The following is a 15,318-nucleotide window of genomic DNA, read 5'->3' on the forward strand; positions in this document are numbered from 1 at the left end:
ACTTCCTCCTTTCTTTGCCCAAAGTCAATAAAGCAGGTGCTTTATATGGCTGGCATTCCTGGCATGTCTGCTCAGGGACAGTAACATCTCACAGAAGGCCAACACAGTTTGAGTAAAGAAGTCCCAAAAATGCCTTTCTCATAAGACTTCCTGGCACTGGACTACTACTTACAGTACCTAGCTACAGTGTCTGGGAACATCTATTCTATGACCATAAAACAGGGCATCCTAGAGTCTGAAAGAAAAGGCTTTCTCTGCTCCATCAAACCAGGTTTTCCAATTGCACAGAAATCTAGCTCTGGTTTTTCCCTACCTTTCAAGATAAATCTAATCTAGTATCTAAAATTCAGCCCACTTATTTCTTAAGAGTGGAAAACTTTATTTGCGTCACATTGAGATCTCTGAGGAGTTCCTTGTGATGCCCTTGAAATTACGGGATTCTTAGAAACAAAACACTTCTGGAGGTCAGAGATCATCTCCTCTCTCAAGGCTAAGCCACTTTTCATTTATGTGGTTTAGTTTTACAGACAGTAGAAATTTGGAATTGTATGGCCTTTCTGGTCTGAATTGTTGGCTTCTTTTTCTCTACATTTTTTTTATTTTTAAAAAAGCAACATCCCACCTTGAAGGATGGCCTAACAAACAATTCCTCAGGGATCCAGTAATCTGGAGTACCCACGTTGGGATGCTGACCTCCAAGAGCTGTAAGCAACAGCACAAAACCATCTCTGTACACCAGTACAGATGACAGAATCAGTACCTCCTCTGCCACTGCCTGTGCTCATCATTCCAAGAAGGCGAAACCAATAAATAGGAAGCAGCCGAAGGTCACGTGCATCCAAAGCGTTTCAAACAATCAAAATCAACTGGAGACACTAAGGCTCTAGGCAATTATGTTCTCTTAAAGTTCCCATAATGTTTAATGAGCAATTACTTCTAACAAAAGGAGATAATGCAAAACATAGTGGGTTGTGAGGGAGGGAGGAATCAGCACGTTTTCATGGCTTGTCTCTGTGCAGAGAAAGACAATAGCTTTGTGGGACCACTCTACAGAAAATCCACCCCTAAACAAACTACAGGTCCAGTTCTACACATTGGAAACTGAATCATGAACTGTCCTTGCATACTCACACTTCTGTGAAAACTTTATGAATAAGGATGTTTCTCATGTACTCTTTGTTCTTAGGAAACAAAACCTAATCTCTATGTCCCTATATCTCCAAGATACATCATTAAATGAAAGAAAGTGCAAAAGAGTAATTAGCATGCTCCCATTTGTGTTGTTTCTAAAAAGTACGTATGTTGTATATGCACGATTATGCATGGAAGGAAACGGGAAACAATGGTAATCTCCCTGAAGGAAAACCAGGAGCCAGAGGTGGAAGTCTTATACTTCACTATACACCTTTTTGTAATGTGTTAAAATTCCTACCATATGATTGAAAGGCTTTTTTCATACATTTTAATATACCATATTTAATACAGCCACTTTGGAAAACAGTGTGGAGGTTCCTCAAAAAATTAAAAATAGAGCTACCCTATGACCCAGCAATTGCACTACTGGGTATTTACCCCAAAGACACAGATCTAGTGAAAAGAAGGGCCATATGCACCCCAATGTTCATAGCAGCAATGTCCGCAATAGCTAAACTGTGGAAGGAGCCGAGATGCCCTTCAACAGATGAATGGATAAAGAAGATGTGGTCCATATATACAATGGAATATTACTCAGCCATCAGAAAGGATGAATACCCAACTTTTGCATCAACATGGATGGGACTGGAGGAGATTACACTAAGTGAAATAAGTCAAGCAGAGAAAGTCAATTATATGGTTTCACTTATTTGTGAAACATAAGGAATAGCATGGAGGACATTAGAAGGAAGGGAAAAATGAAGGGGGGCGGAATCAGAGGGGGAGACGAACCATGAGAGACTATGGACTCTGAGAAACAAACTGAGGGTTTTAGAGGGGAGGGGGGAGGGGGGATGGGTTAGCCCGGTGATGAGTATTAAGGAGGGCACATATTACATGGAGCACTGGGTGTTATATGCAAACAATGAATCATGGAACATTATATCAAAAACTAATGATGTACTACTGTATGGTGACTAACATAACATAATAAAATAAATAAATAAATAATAAAACTTAAAATTAAAAATAATATACCACATTTAAAACATATACATATGGTATATTAAATTTTAACATTAATTTTAATATATCATAGTAATGTACCTGTATACTTTAAAGAATATTACAATTAATACATATGTACTCAATACTTCACATAAAAATAGTTCATTGCTCAAAAATAGTTGAGAGGAGGCACTAAAAAATTAAGAGATTACTTCTGAGTAGGATTCTAGGTAAAAAAGGTAAACTCTCAACTTTCTCTGCCTTGTTTGTCCACACATTGTTTTTTAAAAAACTTATTTTTGGGGCGCCTGGGTAGCTCAGTCAGTTAAGCATTCAACTCATGATTTCGGCTCAAGTCATGATACCAGGTCCTGGGATCGAGCCCCAAGTCAGGGAGTCTGCTTGAGGATTTCTCTCCCTCTCTCTCTGCAACACCCCCAGGCAAAAAATTAAATAAATCTTTAAAAAAATAAAGGCTGAAGTAGGGATGCCTGGGTGGCTCAGTCGGTTAAGCCTCCAACTCCTGATTTTGCCTCAGGTCACAATCTCAGGTTCGTGAGATCCAGTCCATGTCAGGTTCCCTGCTGGGTATGGAGGCTGCTTAGGATTCTCTCTCTCCCTCCTTCACCGTCTGCCCCTGCCCCCCAAGCACGCATATACTCTCTCTCTCAAAAAACTAAAATAAAATATAAATAAATAAATAAAAAGACTAAGTAAAGCAAAGTGGCTAAAAAATAGTGTAATTGAATTAAGCATATCATGAGGCAATTAAGTAAAAAAAACAAAACAAAACAGAAAACTGCAAAAATCTATAGGCAGTCTCCATTCTGGTTCTTTCACAAGGTTAGTTAAGTTCTCACTCCCCTTTTTAAAAAAAATGTGGGGTGCCTGGGTGGCTCACTCATTAAGCATCCGCCTTTGGCTCAGGTCATGATCCCAGAGTCCTGGGATGGAGCCCGCATCGGGCTCCCTGCTCTGCAGGAAGCCTGCTTCTCCCTCTCCCACTCCCCCTGCTTGTGTTCCCTCTCTCGCTGGGTCTCTGTCAAATAAATAAAATCTTTAAAATAAAATTAAAAAAATAAAAAAATGTTATCGGGGTGCCTGGGTGGCTCAGTTGGTTAAGCGACTGCCTTTGGCTCAAGTCATGATCCTGGAGTCCCAGGATCGAGTCCCACATCGGGCTCCCTGCTCGGCGGGGAGTCTGCTTCTCCCTCTGACCCTCCCCTCCTCGCACTCCCTCTCAAATAAAAAAAAAATCTTTAAAAAAGTAAATAAATAAAAATAAAAAAATTTAAAAAAATGTATCTGCAAAACCTAGTGAATGCATTATGGGTGTGGTTTATGCAAGAAAAACAATGCAGACATCTGATTAGTGGACCCATAATCAAAGGAAATACCTAGACCCTTCATCGAAAGACTAGTGACTATATAGTCATGTTTTAAGCTAAAATACAATGTTTAATGGATATATATATATACATATATATACCCCTTTTATGATTATCAGACTTGAATGACTTTTTCAATTATCCAATCTACTACCCTACTAACTCATATCAGGTGAAGAACTTCTCTACATACAATTTTACAGCAACTGGTAAAAAAAAATATGCTAGTAAAAAAGCTATATCTATAGGGGCGCCTGGGTGGCTCAGCTGGTTAAGCGACTGCCTTCGGCTCAGGTCATAATCTCCCACTCCCCCTGTTTGTGTTCCCTCTGTGTCAAATAAATAAATAAAATCTTTTAAAAAAAAAAACTGTCAGTTCAGTCATCCAATGGGTTATACTTTGTCTTACAATTTCACATGCCTTCTTTTTATCTTTTTAAAGATTTTATTTATTTATTTGAGAGAGAGAGAGAGAGCACATAAGAGGGGGGAGGGTCAGAGGGAGAAGCAGGCTCCTCGCTGAGCAGGGAGCCTGATGTGGGACTCGATCCCGGGACTCCAGGATCATGACCCGAGCCGAAGGCAGTCGCTTAACCAACTGAGCCACCCAGGCGCCCTCACATGCATTCTTTTTCCCTAAGTTACACTTCTTTTCTATTCAGTAGGCAAGACATGCAGTGGGCAACACTAACTGTGAGTGGTGATGACATGTTTTTGGAAGGCCAGAAAGATTTTCACCCACCTAAGGCCTTTGAATCATAAATAAAAACTATTGCAAGAAAACCAACCTCAACTGTTTAAACTACACTATTAATAGAGAGCATAACCTACACCCAATAAAAGGCCACTCCAGGGGCACCTGGGTAGCTCAGTCGTTAAGCGGCTGCCTTCGGCTCAGGTCATGATCCCAGGGTCCTGGGATCGAGCCCCACATCAGGCTCCCTGCTCAGCCAGGAGCCTGCTTCTCCCTCTCCCACTCCCCCTACTTGTGTTTCCTCTCTTGTTTTGTCTCTTAGTCAAATAAATAAATCTTTAAAAAAAAAAAAAGGCCACTCCCATTTTACCGTCAGCCACGCTCAACAATATCCAGGAATTTTTTTGGAAAAATCTTTTTCCTGACCATGCTATAAACATGGCGTTAGGTCCTGAGTTCCACTTGATTCTATACACAAATCTTCTCAATCACCTTCAAACCTCTTAAAATTTGTATTGTTGATTGTATTATTGATAGAATAACTCATATTCTAGGAAATTTAAGAAGGAATTCTGATGGAAAAATGTCACCTATCATATTTCTGGTTTTAATCCTCCTTCTCCCACGTCTACAACATCCCCACTGCATTATAGGTACCTAACCTACTGAACAAAATAAAAAACTGAGTCCATATAATAACAAGAAAAAATAAACATTATTCCTTATAGTACAATGACAATTAATAAATATAGACGGAAGGGCACTTGGGTCACGCAGTTGGTTAAGCATCCGACTCTTGTTTCAGCTCAGTTCATGATTTCAGGGTCATTAGATCAAGCCCCGTGACAGACTCCACACTTGGCATGGAGTCTGCTTGAGATTCTCTCTCCCTCTCCCTCTGCCCCTCCTGGTTGTGCACTCTCTCTCTCGAATAAGTAAATGAACTTTAAAAAAATAAATAAAAATAAAATATAGATGGAGCTCGAAAATCACCATTTTGTGACCATCATGGTAATAACTATTCAGACTAGAATCATCAATGGATGTTAAATCTACTGGGCAAAACTTCAAAGAAAAACAGTATATTTACAGTTTCAAAGTTAACTCCCCACAAATGACTTACTAATTACAAAGGGAAGAAGAATAACTTTCCATTTAAGAAACTTGGCAGACATAATCTTAACCAAAGTGATCAAATTAACATTACCAAAGACGGGCAAATTGACACCAAGTGCCTCCTGTTATGATAAAAATACACATTATTTGCCTCCTGATACAATGCACTGAGAGAATCGCAACATCACTTCTGCGTTTTATAACGAAAAATGTATAAGCTGAATCTAATCATGAGGAAACATCAGACAAACCCAAATCGGGGGACATTCTACAAATGCTTTGCCTGCACTCTTCAAAAATGTCCATGTCAGGAAAGACATGAAGAAGTAAAAAGTAAAAGCAAGGCATGTTACTAGACAAGATCCCGGATCAGGAATAAAAAAAAAACTGTAACGGTAGACATTTTTGGGACAATGGTGAAACCTGAATACAATATTATAACAATGTTACGCTTCTTAAATTTGATCATACTATGGTTTATGTAAGAAAACACCCTTGCTCTTATGAAATAAAAGCTGACGCATTTAGGAGTCAAGGGACATGGCGTCTGCAATGATTCTCATGGTTCAGTTTTATGTCACACATTCACAGAGAGAGAGAATGAAGACAAATGCGGCCAAATGTTAATAACTGGTGAATTGTGGGAGAGCACACAAAAGTTCTTTGAACATTTCTTGCAACTCTTCCATAAGCTGGAAACTACTTCAAAATAAAAGTCAAAAAACTTAAAACCTACAATGATTATGCATCTCAGAGTAACAAAGTCCTTACAGTGGTCTACAGTGTAAAATCTAAGCTCCTGTTAAGTCTAACATCTGCTTCTATATTCCTGCTTTCTCACTCCGTACCATCCACCCAGTTTTCTCATCTGTTCTTGAACAAGCACATTCTTGTCTCAAAACCCTTTTATGTGCTATGCCCTTTACATAGAATACTTTCCCTACAGATATTAACAAGGGTCGCTTAGAAAGGGCTTAAACTAATCATTATTAAAAATTGGAGGGGCGCCTGGGTGGCTCAGTTGTCTGTCTTTGGCTCAAAAATCTTTAAAAAAATTGGAACTTCCCTTCCCCAAATACCATCCTCTTCCCTGTTTTATTTTTCTCCACAGACCTTAGTACCACCTCATACACTATAAACTTTATTTATTTCATCATCCCCTCCTTCCCCACTAAAATATCAGTTCCATTATAGGAAGGATTTTTACCTGTTTTGTCCACCACCGTATCTCTAATCCCTGAAACAATGCCTGGCACATGGCAGGGTCTCAATAAATACGTACTGAATAAATAAATTTCATGTTATTTTTCTGGTTCATTTAACAAACATCTGTTTCCTTCTGATCTACTTTACTATTTTGTCCAAACCTGCTGCTCACATTCAGTTCACCTCTAATTTATAAAAAACAATTCAGTTATAACAAACAACAGAAAGAAGCAATACATCCTCATTTTCTCAAAGGATCATCATTTGTGAATCCTCAGTTATTACTGTCAGGCTGCAGAAGTGGGGGGCAAAAGTCACTGCGGAATGATGGAAAGTCAGCTTTCCAGAACCATCATTTCCTACCCCTCTTTTCAGCATCAATTAGAAGGGATGTCAGGAAGGAACCCCTCCCAAGCTGAAGTGCCAGCAAAAGGCCATGATGATAGCCAATTAGAAACTGTGGCCCTCTTGTGCTCCATCAGTTTGCCATCTACCACCTACCTGCAAAAGATCTGAGTTTTGCTCAAATTTTAACAGCCCCTGACCTTTACAGTCAGTTCCACTGCATTCAATATGGAAAGAAGGGAGGCCCTATGCAGGGAGAAAGCTCTAGTAAGCACTGACTTACGCTGTGAGTAGAGCAGGATTTGAAACTCCAGAAGGGCACAAGTAAAAAGTTGAAACACATTTTCCACCCCAAGCAGTTCAAAGACCTCTTTGACAGGGAAGTCAAATAAGGGAAGCTCATTGGTACTTGGTCTCTGGCAGATTATTGGCCCATAGACCCCAGAAAACTTCAAGGACCGGCCAGGAGGCGGGAGTGGCACCTCATAGAGTACATTGTATATGTAGCTCTCAAGGGGCAGTGGAGGGGGCTGAGGTGAAGTGACTGCCTGGTGAAGTTGTTCCAGCACACTCCGACATGCTTTCATGAAGGACATGGGTGTGATGAGGCAGATGCACTTAGAGACGTAGAGCGTGTCCCGGCTAATGTCATAGGAATTGAAGCGCTGAAGCTTGGTCCCAGGAGTGCCTTCACCATCCTCCATGCCACTGTGGTCTCGGCCATCAACAGAGGGAGAATGTAGGACATCATACTCAGCATTATGCATGTGGTAGAGGGTCTGCATTGCACTGCAGATCTGCTTGCTAGTCACCTCCTCATAAAATGTGAGGGCAAACCCAAATGTCCGAGAGCCATCCTCCCTTGTGATAATAAAGGCATGGAACTGGGGCTCCCTGGGATCAGCCTGGGTCTTGAATGCTAGCCCTTTGGGCATGCATAGCTGCAAAAGACAACAAGGAAACAAGTGGTGAGAACACTCACTGCCGGTCCTCTTTTCAGAATACCATCACTGTTTATTTACTCAGAGTACCTACTATGCTATGTGTTTGGGATATCAAGATCAACACAGCAAAACATCTGTCCTAAAAATCTCCCATTCTAAGACATATGAGTAAATAAAATTATAATGCAGTTATCAGGACTACCCAAAAACAAAGTGTTAGGGCAACACAGAATAGACAACCCAGCCCAGGAACATCAGAAAAGGTTTCATAGATTAGGTTATATTAGAATTCATCAGGTAGACAAGGGAAAGAGGGTATTTCAAGGAGAAGAAGAAAATGCACAAAAATGAGGAGGTAAGAGAAAGCTTGGAGAATTTAGGTAGGTGGTTAAGCATGACAGTATTTACTGGGAAATGATGCTAGAAATATACCTATAAACTAGACAGATATAACCTTGTACCTAAAAATAAACAGTTTTAGACTCTATCAGGTCACAAAACTCTGTCTTCAAGAGAACCTTCTCTTTTCATAGGAAAAAAGGGAGCATTTCACATAAAGCAAGGAGATGACATAATCAGGATAAAGACGCACTTTTTTTACTTTAACTCAGATGGGTTATATAAAGAAACTTGGATAGCTAATCAAACTGACCTAAATCAATCAGTCCCCATTTTCCAGTTCTATATAAACCTAGCTATACAAATGATAGATTAGCAGCCTGGGGTTAACAAATATAAGGACCTACATTATGTTATATCCATTATCTTTGGACTTGACTTCCCAAAACCTAGGTGTTTCTAGAATACAGCAGGTTAAAATGAAATAAGCACTGGACTAGGAGTCCAAAAACTCGAAACTAAGACTCAGTTTCCTCATCTGTGAAATGAAGATAATACAATTTACTCTGCCTACTTCACAGGGTTATTACATGCATCAAACAAGATCATCCTCTAAAAACTATAAGCTATTAAAAATTAATACAGGGGGGCGCCTGGGTGGCTCAGATGGTTAAGCGTCTGCCTTCGGCTCAGGTCATGATCCCAGGGTCCTGGGATCGAGTCCCACATCGGGCTCCCTGCTCCTTGGGAGCCTGCTTCTCCCTCTGCTTCTCTCTCTCTCCCTCTCTCTCTCCGTCTCTCATGAATAAATAAATAAAATCTTTAAAAAAAAAATTAATACAGGTAGTACAAAGATGTGATCAAGAGCATAGCACTGGAACCAGACTATGGTATAGTTTTCAAATTGCAGCTCAATTGCTTCTTAGCCATGTGACCTTGAACACGTTACTTAACCTCTTTGAATCTTAGTTTCCTCATGTATAAAATACATGTGTATCTGTGTGCATGTGTGTGTTTATTTAGCATCATCTACATAAGGAGTACTGTGAAGATTAAATGAATTAATTCATGTAAAATGCTTATCATAGTGCCTAGCACAAGGTGAATACTCAATAAAGGTTAGATTATTCATAGTGGTATTCTACATGAGATTTATGCCCCTGTCCTGGGGCACCTGGGTGGCTCAGTCAATAAAGCGTCTGACTTTGGCTCAGGTCATGATCTCAGGGTCCTGGATTGAGCCCCAAATTGGGCTCCACGCTCAGCAGGGAGTCTGCTTCTCTCTTTCCCTCAGCCCCTCTCCCCAGCTGTGTGCTCTCTCTCTCTCTCTCAAATTAAAAAAAAAAAAAAAATGCTCTATCTAAAATAGGATGAAACAAAATACCCATTTCTGTCATATCACCCAGATATACACAACCGAGATTGAGAGAAAACTGCTTTAAATCAGACTCATCATGTAATCTCAGTACTATAAGCAACCAATAGCTCAGTACCTCAAAGTTCACTGAACCATTACTATGCATTTGTTCTGACAAAACAGAAACATTGTGATTTTCAGTATACTTGATATGTTGATCAAAATGCAGAATCATGAATAATATGCACATAACCCCTTCTTCAAAAGTTATTGGTAGCTTGTGGAACTGCTGCTACCACAGTCTGAACTCACAATTCTACTGTAAATTAGTTTGTAAATTATCTCATACTTGCAGCTAACAAATACTAACCATTCCCACTGCATCTTGGTCAAAGGGATTCCATTCTACGTTCTCAGGGTATCGGGCAAGGACCTTAGACTTGAATGTTCGTCTCAGTGGTGTCTGCTCAAAATTTTCTCCTGCAAGAAAAAGAATGAAGCAAATCATCTCTACAGAGTCCCTCAAAATCACAGAGTTACGACTGTCTGAGCTTGGTAGTCCAGCAAGGTACAGAAGTAAAGGCAAAGGGGTTAGTATGCCAACCATCTAAGAACAGGAAAGGTATCGAAGTTATTAGGTAAGTAAAGAAGCTGAAAAGGTTTAGCATGGTTAATAGTGGACATCACTAGCTATCTTTTCTTTTCTTGAAAGTGAGTTATTACTAAAATCCAATGGTTAATCTTCTTGGGAGAGCGGAGATAGCACAAGGAATGACAAAGGATTATATCCATCTTTTTTTTTCCTGTAAACCACATTTAGTTTGCTTAAAGTCAACTGATATCATAGAAGCATAAATGATTTTAAATTCAGAATAAAGTATGCACTTCTATGATCTCTGAAAAAACACGAAGGGACTAAAAGATTCAAGGATATTAAAAAAGCAAATTTCAGGGTAAATCTAATGAGATATTTTGTCAATTCAGAATCATTTGAAATTTCTAAAATTCTACTTTGTTTCCCCTTTCCCCCTAAAAACATTAGAATATACTGAAATAAAGAACATTAAAGTGAAAAGAGGAAGAACCAAAGAACCCACCACCTAGACAGACACAAATATGAAAAACCTACTGGTCAAAAATAGGCACAAGAAAGTTAGAAGGTCAAAGGTACAAAATACCACTTTGTAGAGACATGTAAATGCCACCAGAAAGCTATGGGTGTTCTCAATTTTGTTTTGTTTTTACCTTCAGTCGTACTGGAAATGAAAGGGCTGGCACCATCCCTGGCTTTAGAAGCCTGTATGTACTGGCATAATGCTATATGATAAATGAAATAACAGAGTATTACAATAAAGCAATAGTATTCAAACTTTTTTGACCATGACTCCAGTATGAAACAAATGTTGTATCATGAAGCAATAAATATATAAATGATGTGTACATATAAATTTGCCTAAAATAAATTTCACAAAATAATACTTACCCTTACTCTGTGTGATGCCCTTTCGTAATTTCTACTCTCTATCATTAAACCAAACTAAGACTACTAACACAATTCACAGTTTGAAAAAACATTACAATACAGCATAATGACATGAAGAGTTCAACAGATATCAAATTACTATAAAGTCACTGGTACTTTATCCCAAAGTATCCTGCCCCAAATACTGCTTTTCCTAAGGAGTTAGGGAATAGGGGACAATTAAATGTACCTAAATATTTCAAACAAATAAATTTAGTAGGAGTCATGGAAAAATATGTGGAAATCATGATCAAAAACAATTCGAATGAATTTGATATTTATTGAGTAATCATGTCATACAAGGGCCTTAGTTACTGAGGGGATAGAGACAAACAAAAGCACCTATCCTCAGGACCTTACTCTCAAATGTATAGGAAAAAAGAACATACACAAATAACCCTTTCACAGGAAGGTTACTATCTGGGAGGCTCCAGATCTTTAGTCTATGTGCCAACCATTCAGAGCACACTTGCACAGGATCCTGCTCACATGTTCTAGTTGATAATACAAATTCTGTTCTAACTATAGTTTTTCTGAGTTGGTTTGGAACCCAAAGGAGCTGGTGATTAAGGAAGATGCATTCTTCCAACACAGGACTGGGATAAACCTAAAGTTGCACAGTTCTTCACTCTAAAATCATCCCAGAGGCATCTTAGGTTTCTAGAGTTTACAGTAATTCTAAGGTACCTGTTCCAGAAATTAATAATGATTCCAGTCAGAAAGTTATCATTTATAACTAAAACATTCACTTCCACTTTCTCTCAGGTTTTGTCCATCATCATCATCAGAAGCCCACTTATTCATAATTTTCAACTTCTGACAAGCCTCAACTTTCCTTCTGTTAGTAAAGCAGTAACACAATTTCAATTCCTCTCATTTCCTGCCTTCTTCGAAACTGAGTTTTCTGAAACTCTTTTCCAGCAAATTTCATCTCTCAAAATACATCTGGTAATCCTCACTAAAGAAGACTGGCAAAATCAGCAGGCAGCTGGTAACAGTGGTAGCAATAAAGCCCCTATGGCTATGTACAGCTAGTCTCAAGCTTTCAATAACACCTGCGAAGAACACACCCATGGCAAGGCTGCACTTACTGTACAAAAAAATTAAACAGCAAGCAGCTGACATAATGATCTTGTCTACAGTCTGAAAGTCTCAGAATATATATTTAAACTGTATTCAGTTCTGAGAAGATAACTATGTCTTCCTCCTAAGCTTCTTCACTTTTAGTTGTCAGTTTGCTCATTTCTTCCTTACTAGGCCAAAAAATCTCCTCACTAAAAACTACAAAATATTTGAACAGAAACAGGAATCAGGGCAGTTTCCATTGTCCTTAATGAAAGCCTTTAGAGAAGGGTATTTTTTTAAGATGGTTATGAAGTGACCAGACCATTTTAAACAACCACTGAGAAAAGGCCAGAGGTGAAAATGATGAACTGACCTGAAGTATAGACAAAGAGGAGGGGGAGATTATGAATCACAAAGAGAAGTGGTCTTTAGATCCTCTATCCTCCACACCACCTCTTCACCTCCTGCCCCTTCTTCAAACAAGCTAAGTAAAGATCTCTTGTTAAGGAGTCAGGTTCTTGTTAAAGAGTCAGTAAAGGCACCATTGAGACTGCCAATCCTAGACATAAGTCCTTCTGTGTATTAGACTGGACCAGTATCGGGAGCATAGTATTTTCACTGCAAGGGGAAAGGGGGTGTATAAAGCAGTATTAGAGTCCTGAGACCAAATCATGTTCATTACAGCACCTTATATAGAGTATCAGAAAAGTCACAGAGGAAGGTGATTCACAAACCTAAGATATTTTTATTAAAACAATTCAGTCTTTCATCATTTACTGAGGGCTAAGTTTTGAGAATAAGCAATAGAGACTTAATGCCTCCAGAACATCTACACAGACCCACCTTATGAAATCTGTACATGTGTCAGATCCTTTAAGTCTCCAATTATTTAGACTTTTGGAAATTCAAACGATATTAGGAATAAGACATTGCAACAACTGTCCTACTGTCCTGGAAAAAGTAATTACTTATTCACCTAACACATACAGAGTCCACAAGAGTCAGCAGGTCTGGATACCAGAACTAAGGCCCATTTCTAACAGCAACTTAAAAATTAGTCAACTGGGTGTCAGTCTATCTTTGTGAATCTGTCCCTGAGAAAGTACAATTCAGATAAATCATAATAGATTTTTTTTAAGCCTGCATGCCTTACAAGGACTTCTGACAGGTTCTTTGTTTACTGGCTCTGCTTTGACCAAGCCAGAAACAAAATGACATTTGTATTGCTATTAGCCTATTGGTACTAGCTTGATTTGAATAATCCTAAATAAGGAATGCTTACAACTGAGAAGCTTCAAAGGAACCCCTAAACTCTCTGAAATGATTTACAAAGTTTTGTATGAAAATATGTACATTTTTCTAAAGAGAAAACACAATTTTCATCAGATTCTCAAAGGGTTCCATGATCCAAAAAAGTCAGAAGCCCAAACTCCAAATGTTTCTCCAATTTGGGCAGGAAACATTTCACCACTTAGAGATTAACCTAAATGGGTAGGTTTACATGCAGTCTAAAATAAAATATATGCACTATTAAATAAGTGCTTTCTGGGTTGATGATGACATTATTTTCTCCTTTTTTATCGTAAGAAGCCTGTAGATGCAAACTTCTCTCTCTTTACACATACACACATATGTGAATGAGTTAAAAAAGAAAAAAATCTTATCCTCAAAACTTGTATGTGAAGTCATCTGAAAGGTCATCAGAAAATGTTCACCAAGGGAGCCTAGGTGGCTCAGCTGGTTAAGCATCCAACTCTTGATCATGGTTCAGGTCGTGATCTCAGGGTTATGAGATCCAGTCCCACATCAGGTTCCATGCTCAGTGAGGAGTCTGCCTGAGATTTTCTCTCTCTCCCTCTCCACCCCCCTGCCCATGTGCTCACTCACAATGCTCTCTCTCTCTCTCAAAATAAATAAATAAAATTACTAAGCATCCAACTTTTGATTTCAGCTAGGTCATGATCTCAGGGTTGTGAGATCAAGTCCCACACCGGGTTCTGCACTCAGTGGGGAGTCTGCTTGGGATTCTCTCTCCCCTCCCTCCTCCCTCCACCCCACTCAGGCTCGCTCTTTTTCTCTAAAATAAACAAAATCTTAAAAAAAAGTTCACCAAAATCTCAAAGTTACACATTTATAATAGATGTATTACATCTGTGGGAAACAGTGATAGTTTTAAAATGGTAGTGCAGATAAGAAAACGCATGTTCCAAAGAGCTATGTGAAAAAGATCCAATACAGTCAAATCCCCACCTGGTTTATGTTAAATTACACAAAGCTTCTCCAGAACATAGTGTTAGCTTAGATTAAAGAAAAATAAAAGTAACCATCACTTCCTAGGAAAGCATTTATGGGACACATCTGTTATACCTCTATCTTGGATTAGATATACCAAATAAAAGTATTTCAATTTCTAAACCTATCAGTAATCAGAGTTGACATACACTTAAGAAGCTTTACATAAAATTTGAAGTTTGAAAAAAAGAAAAAAGAGCAAGAGCTAAGGGCATTTTTATCTGGTCTCTTAGAAGAGATGGGAAGGATAATACAAACATCTGTGAAACTACAAATGAAAAAAACTGACTTTACCAACAGAATAATTTCTATCTAGGGCACCAGAGTGGCTCAGTTGGTTAAGCGTCTGCCTTCGGCTCAGGTCATGATCCCAGGATCCTGGGATGGAACCCCGCAGCAGGGAGCCCACTTCTCCCTCTCCCTCTGCCTGCTGCTCCCCCCTGCTTGGGCGCTCTGTCTCTCCCTGTCAAATGAATAAACAAAATCGAAGAAGGAGAAAGAAGAATTTATATCTAGCATGATGGTGGTTCTGCTTCCAGTCATGGAAGAGTAGCTCCTATGAGACCAACTCTCTTGCAGATAACTATGAACACTGGACAGAATATAAAAAACTACCTGAAGTACTAGGGAACAAAAAGGCAAAACAGATTATGACAGAAGAGAGAGGGTCAAAACTTGGAAAAAGGTAATGACACCAAGCAAGTGTCTCCTGTTACGGCTTTTGGCCAGCCAGGTCCCAGTCTGTGCCATGAAAGATGGCTAAAATTCAGCTAAAAACCCATAGTCTTACTAGCTTCACAAACCAGAGGACAGACTTTAAGGCAACCACAACAGAGAAGTGAGAGAGGGAAACTCCAAAGAGAACCAAAAGAAGGTGCCTCAAACTCTGTGTATAAATTCTGCCCAAA

General features: G+C 39.1%; 1 protein-coding gene across 3 annotated transcripts in view; it reads right to left on the reverse strand.

The window, feature by feature from the left end:
• The window catches only part of DENND5A (DENN domain containing 5A), a 112,580-nt gene that overhangs the window by 58,646 nt on the left and 38,616 nt on the right, over nt 1–15,318 (reverse strand). For all 3 annotated transcript variants that reach the window (XM_027578364.2, XM_027578362.2, XM_027578363.2), the window contains exons 2-4: nt 10,777–10,848; nt 9,902–10,011; nt 7,175–7,832 (exon numbers count right to left, since the gene is read on the reverse strand). In XM_027578364.2, coding sequence (XP_027434165.1) covers nt 7,175–7,832; nt 9,902–10,011; nt 10,777–10,848 — 840 coding nt within the window. The remainder of the gene's footprint in view (nt 1–7,174; nt 7,833–9,901; nt 10,012–10,776; nt 10,849–15,318) is intronic.

Source organism: Zalophus californianus, chromosome 11, assembly GCF_009762305.2.
Source record: "Zalophus californianus isolate mZalCal1 chromosome 11, mZalCal1.pri.v2, whole genome shotgun sequence".
Classification (NCBI taxonomy): domain Eukaryota; kingdom Metazoa; phylum Chordata; class Mammalia; order Carnivora; family Otariidae; genus Zalophus; species Zalophus californianus.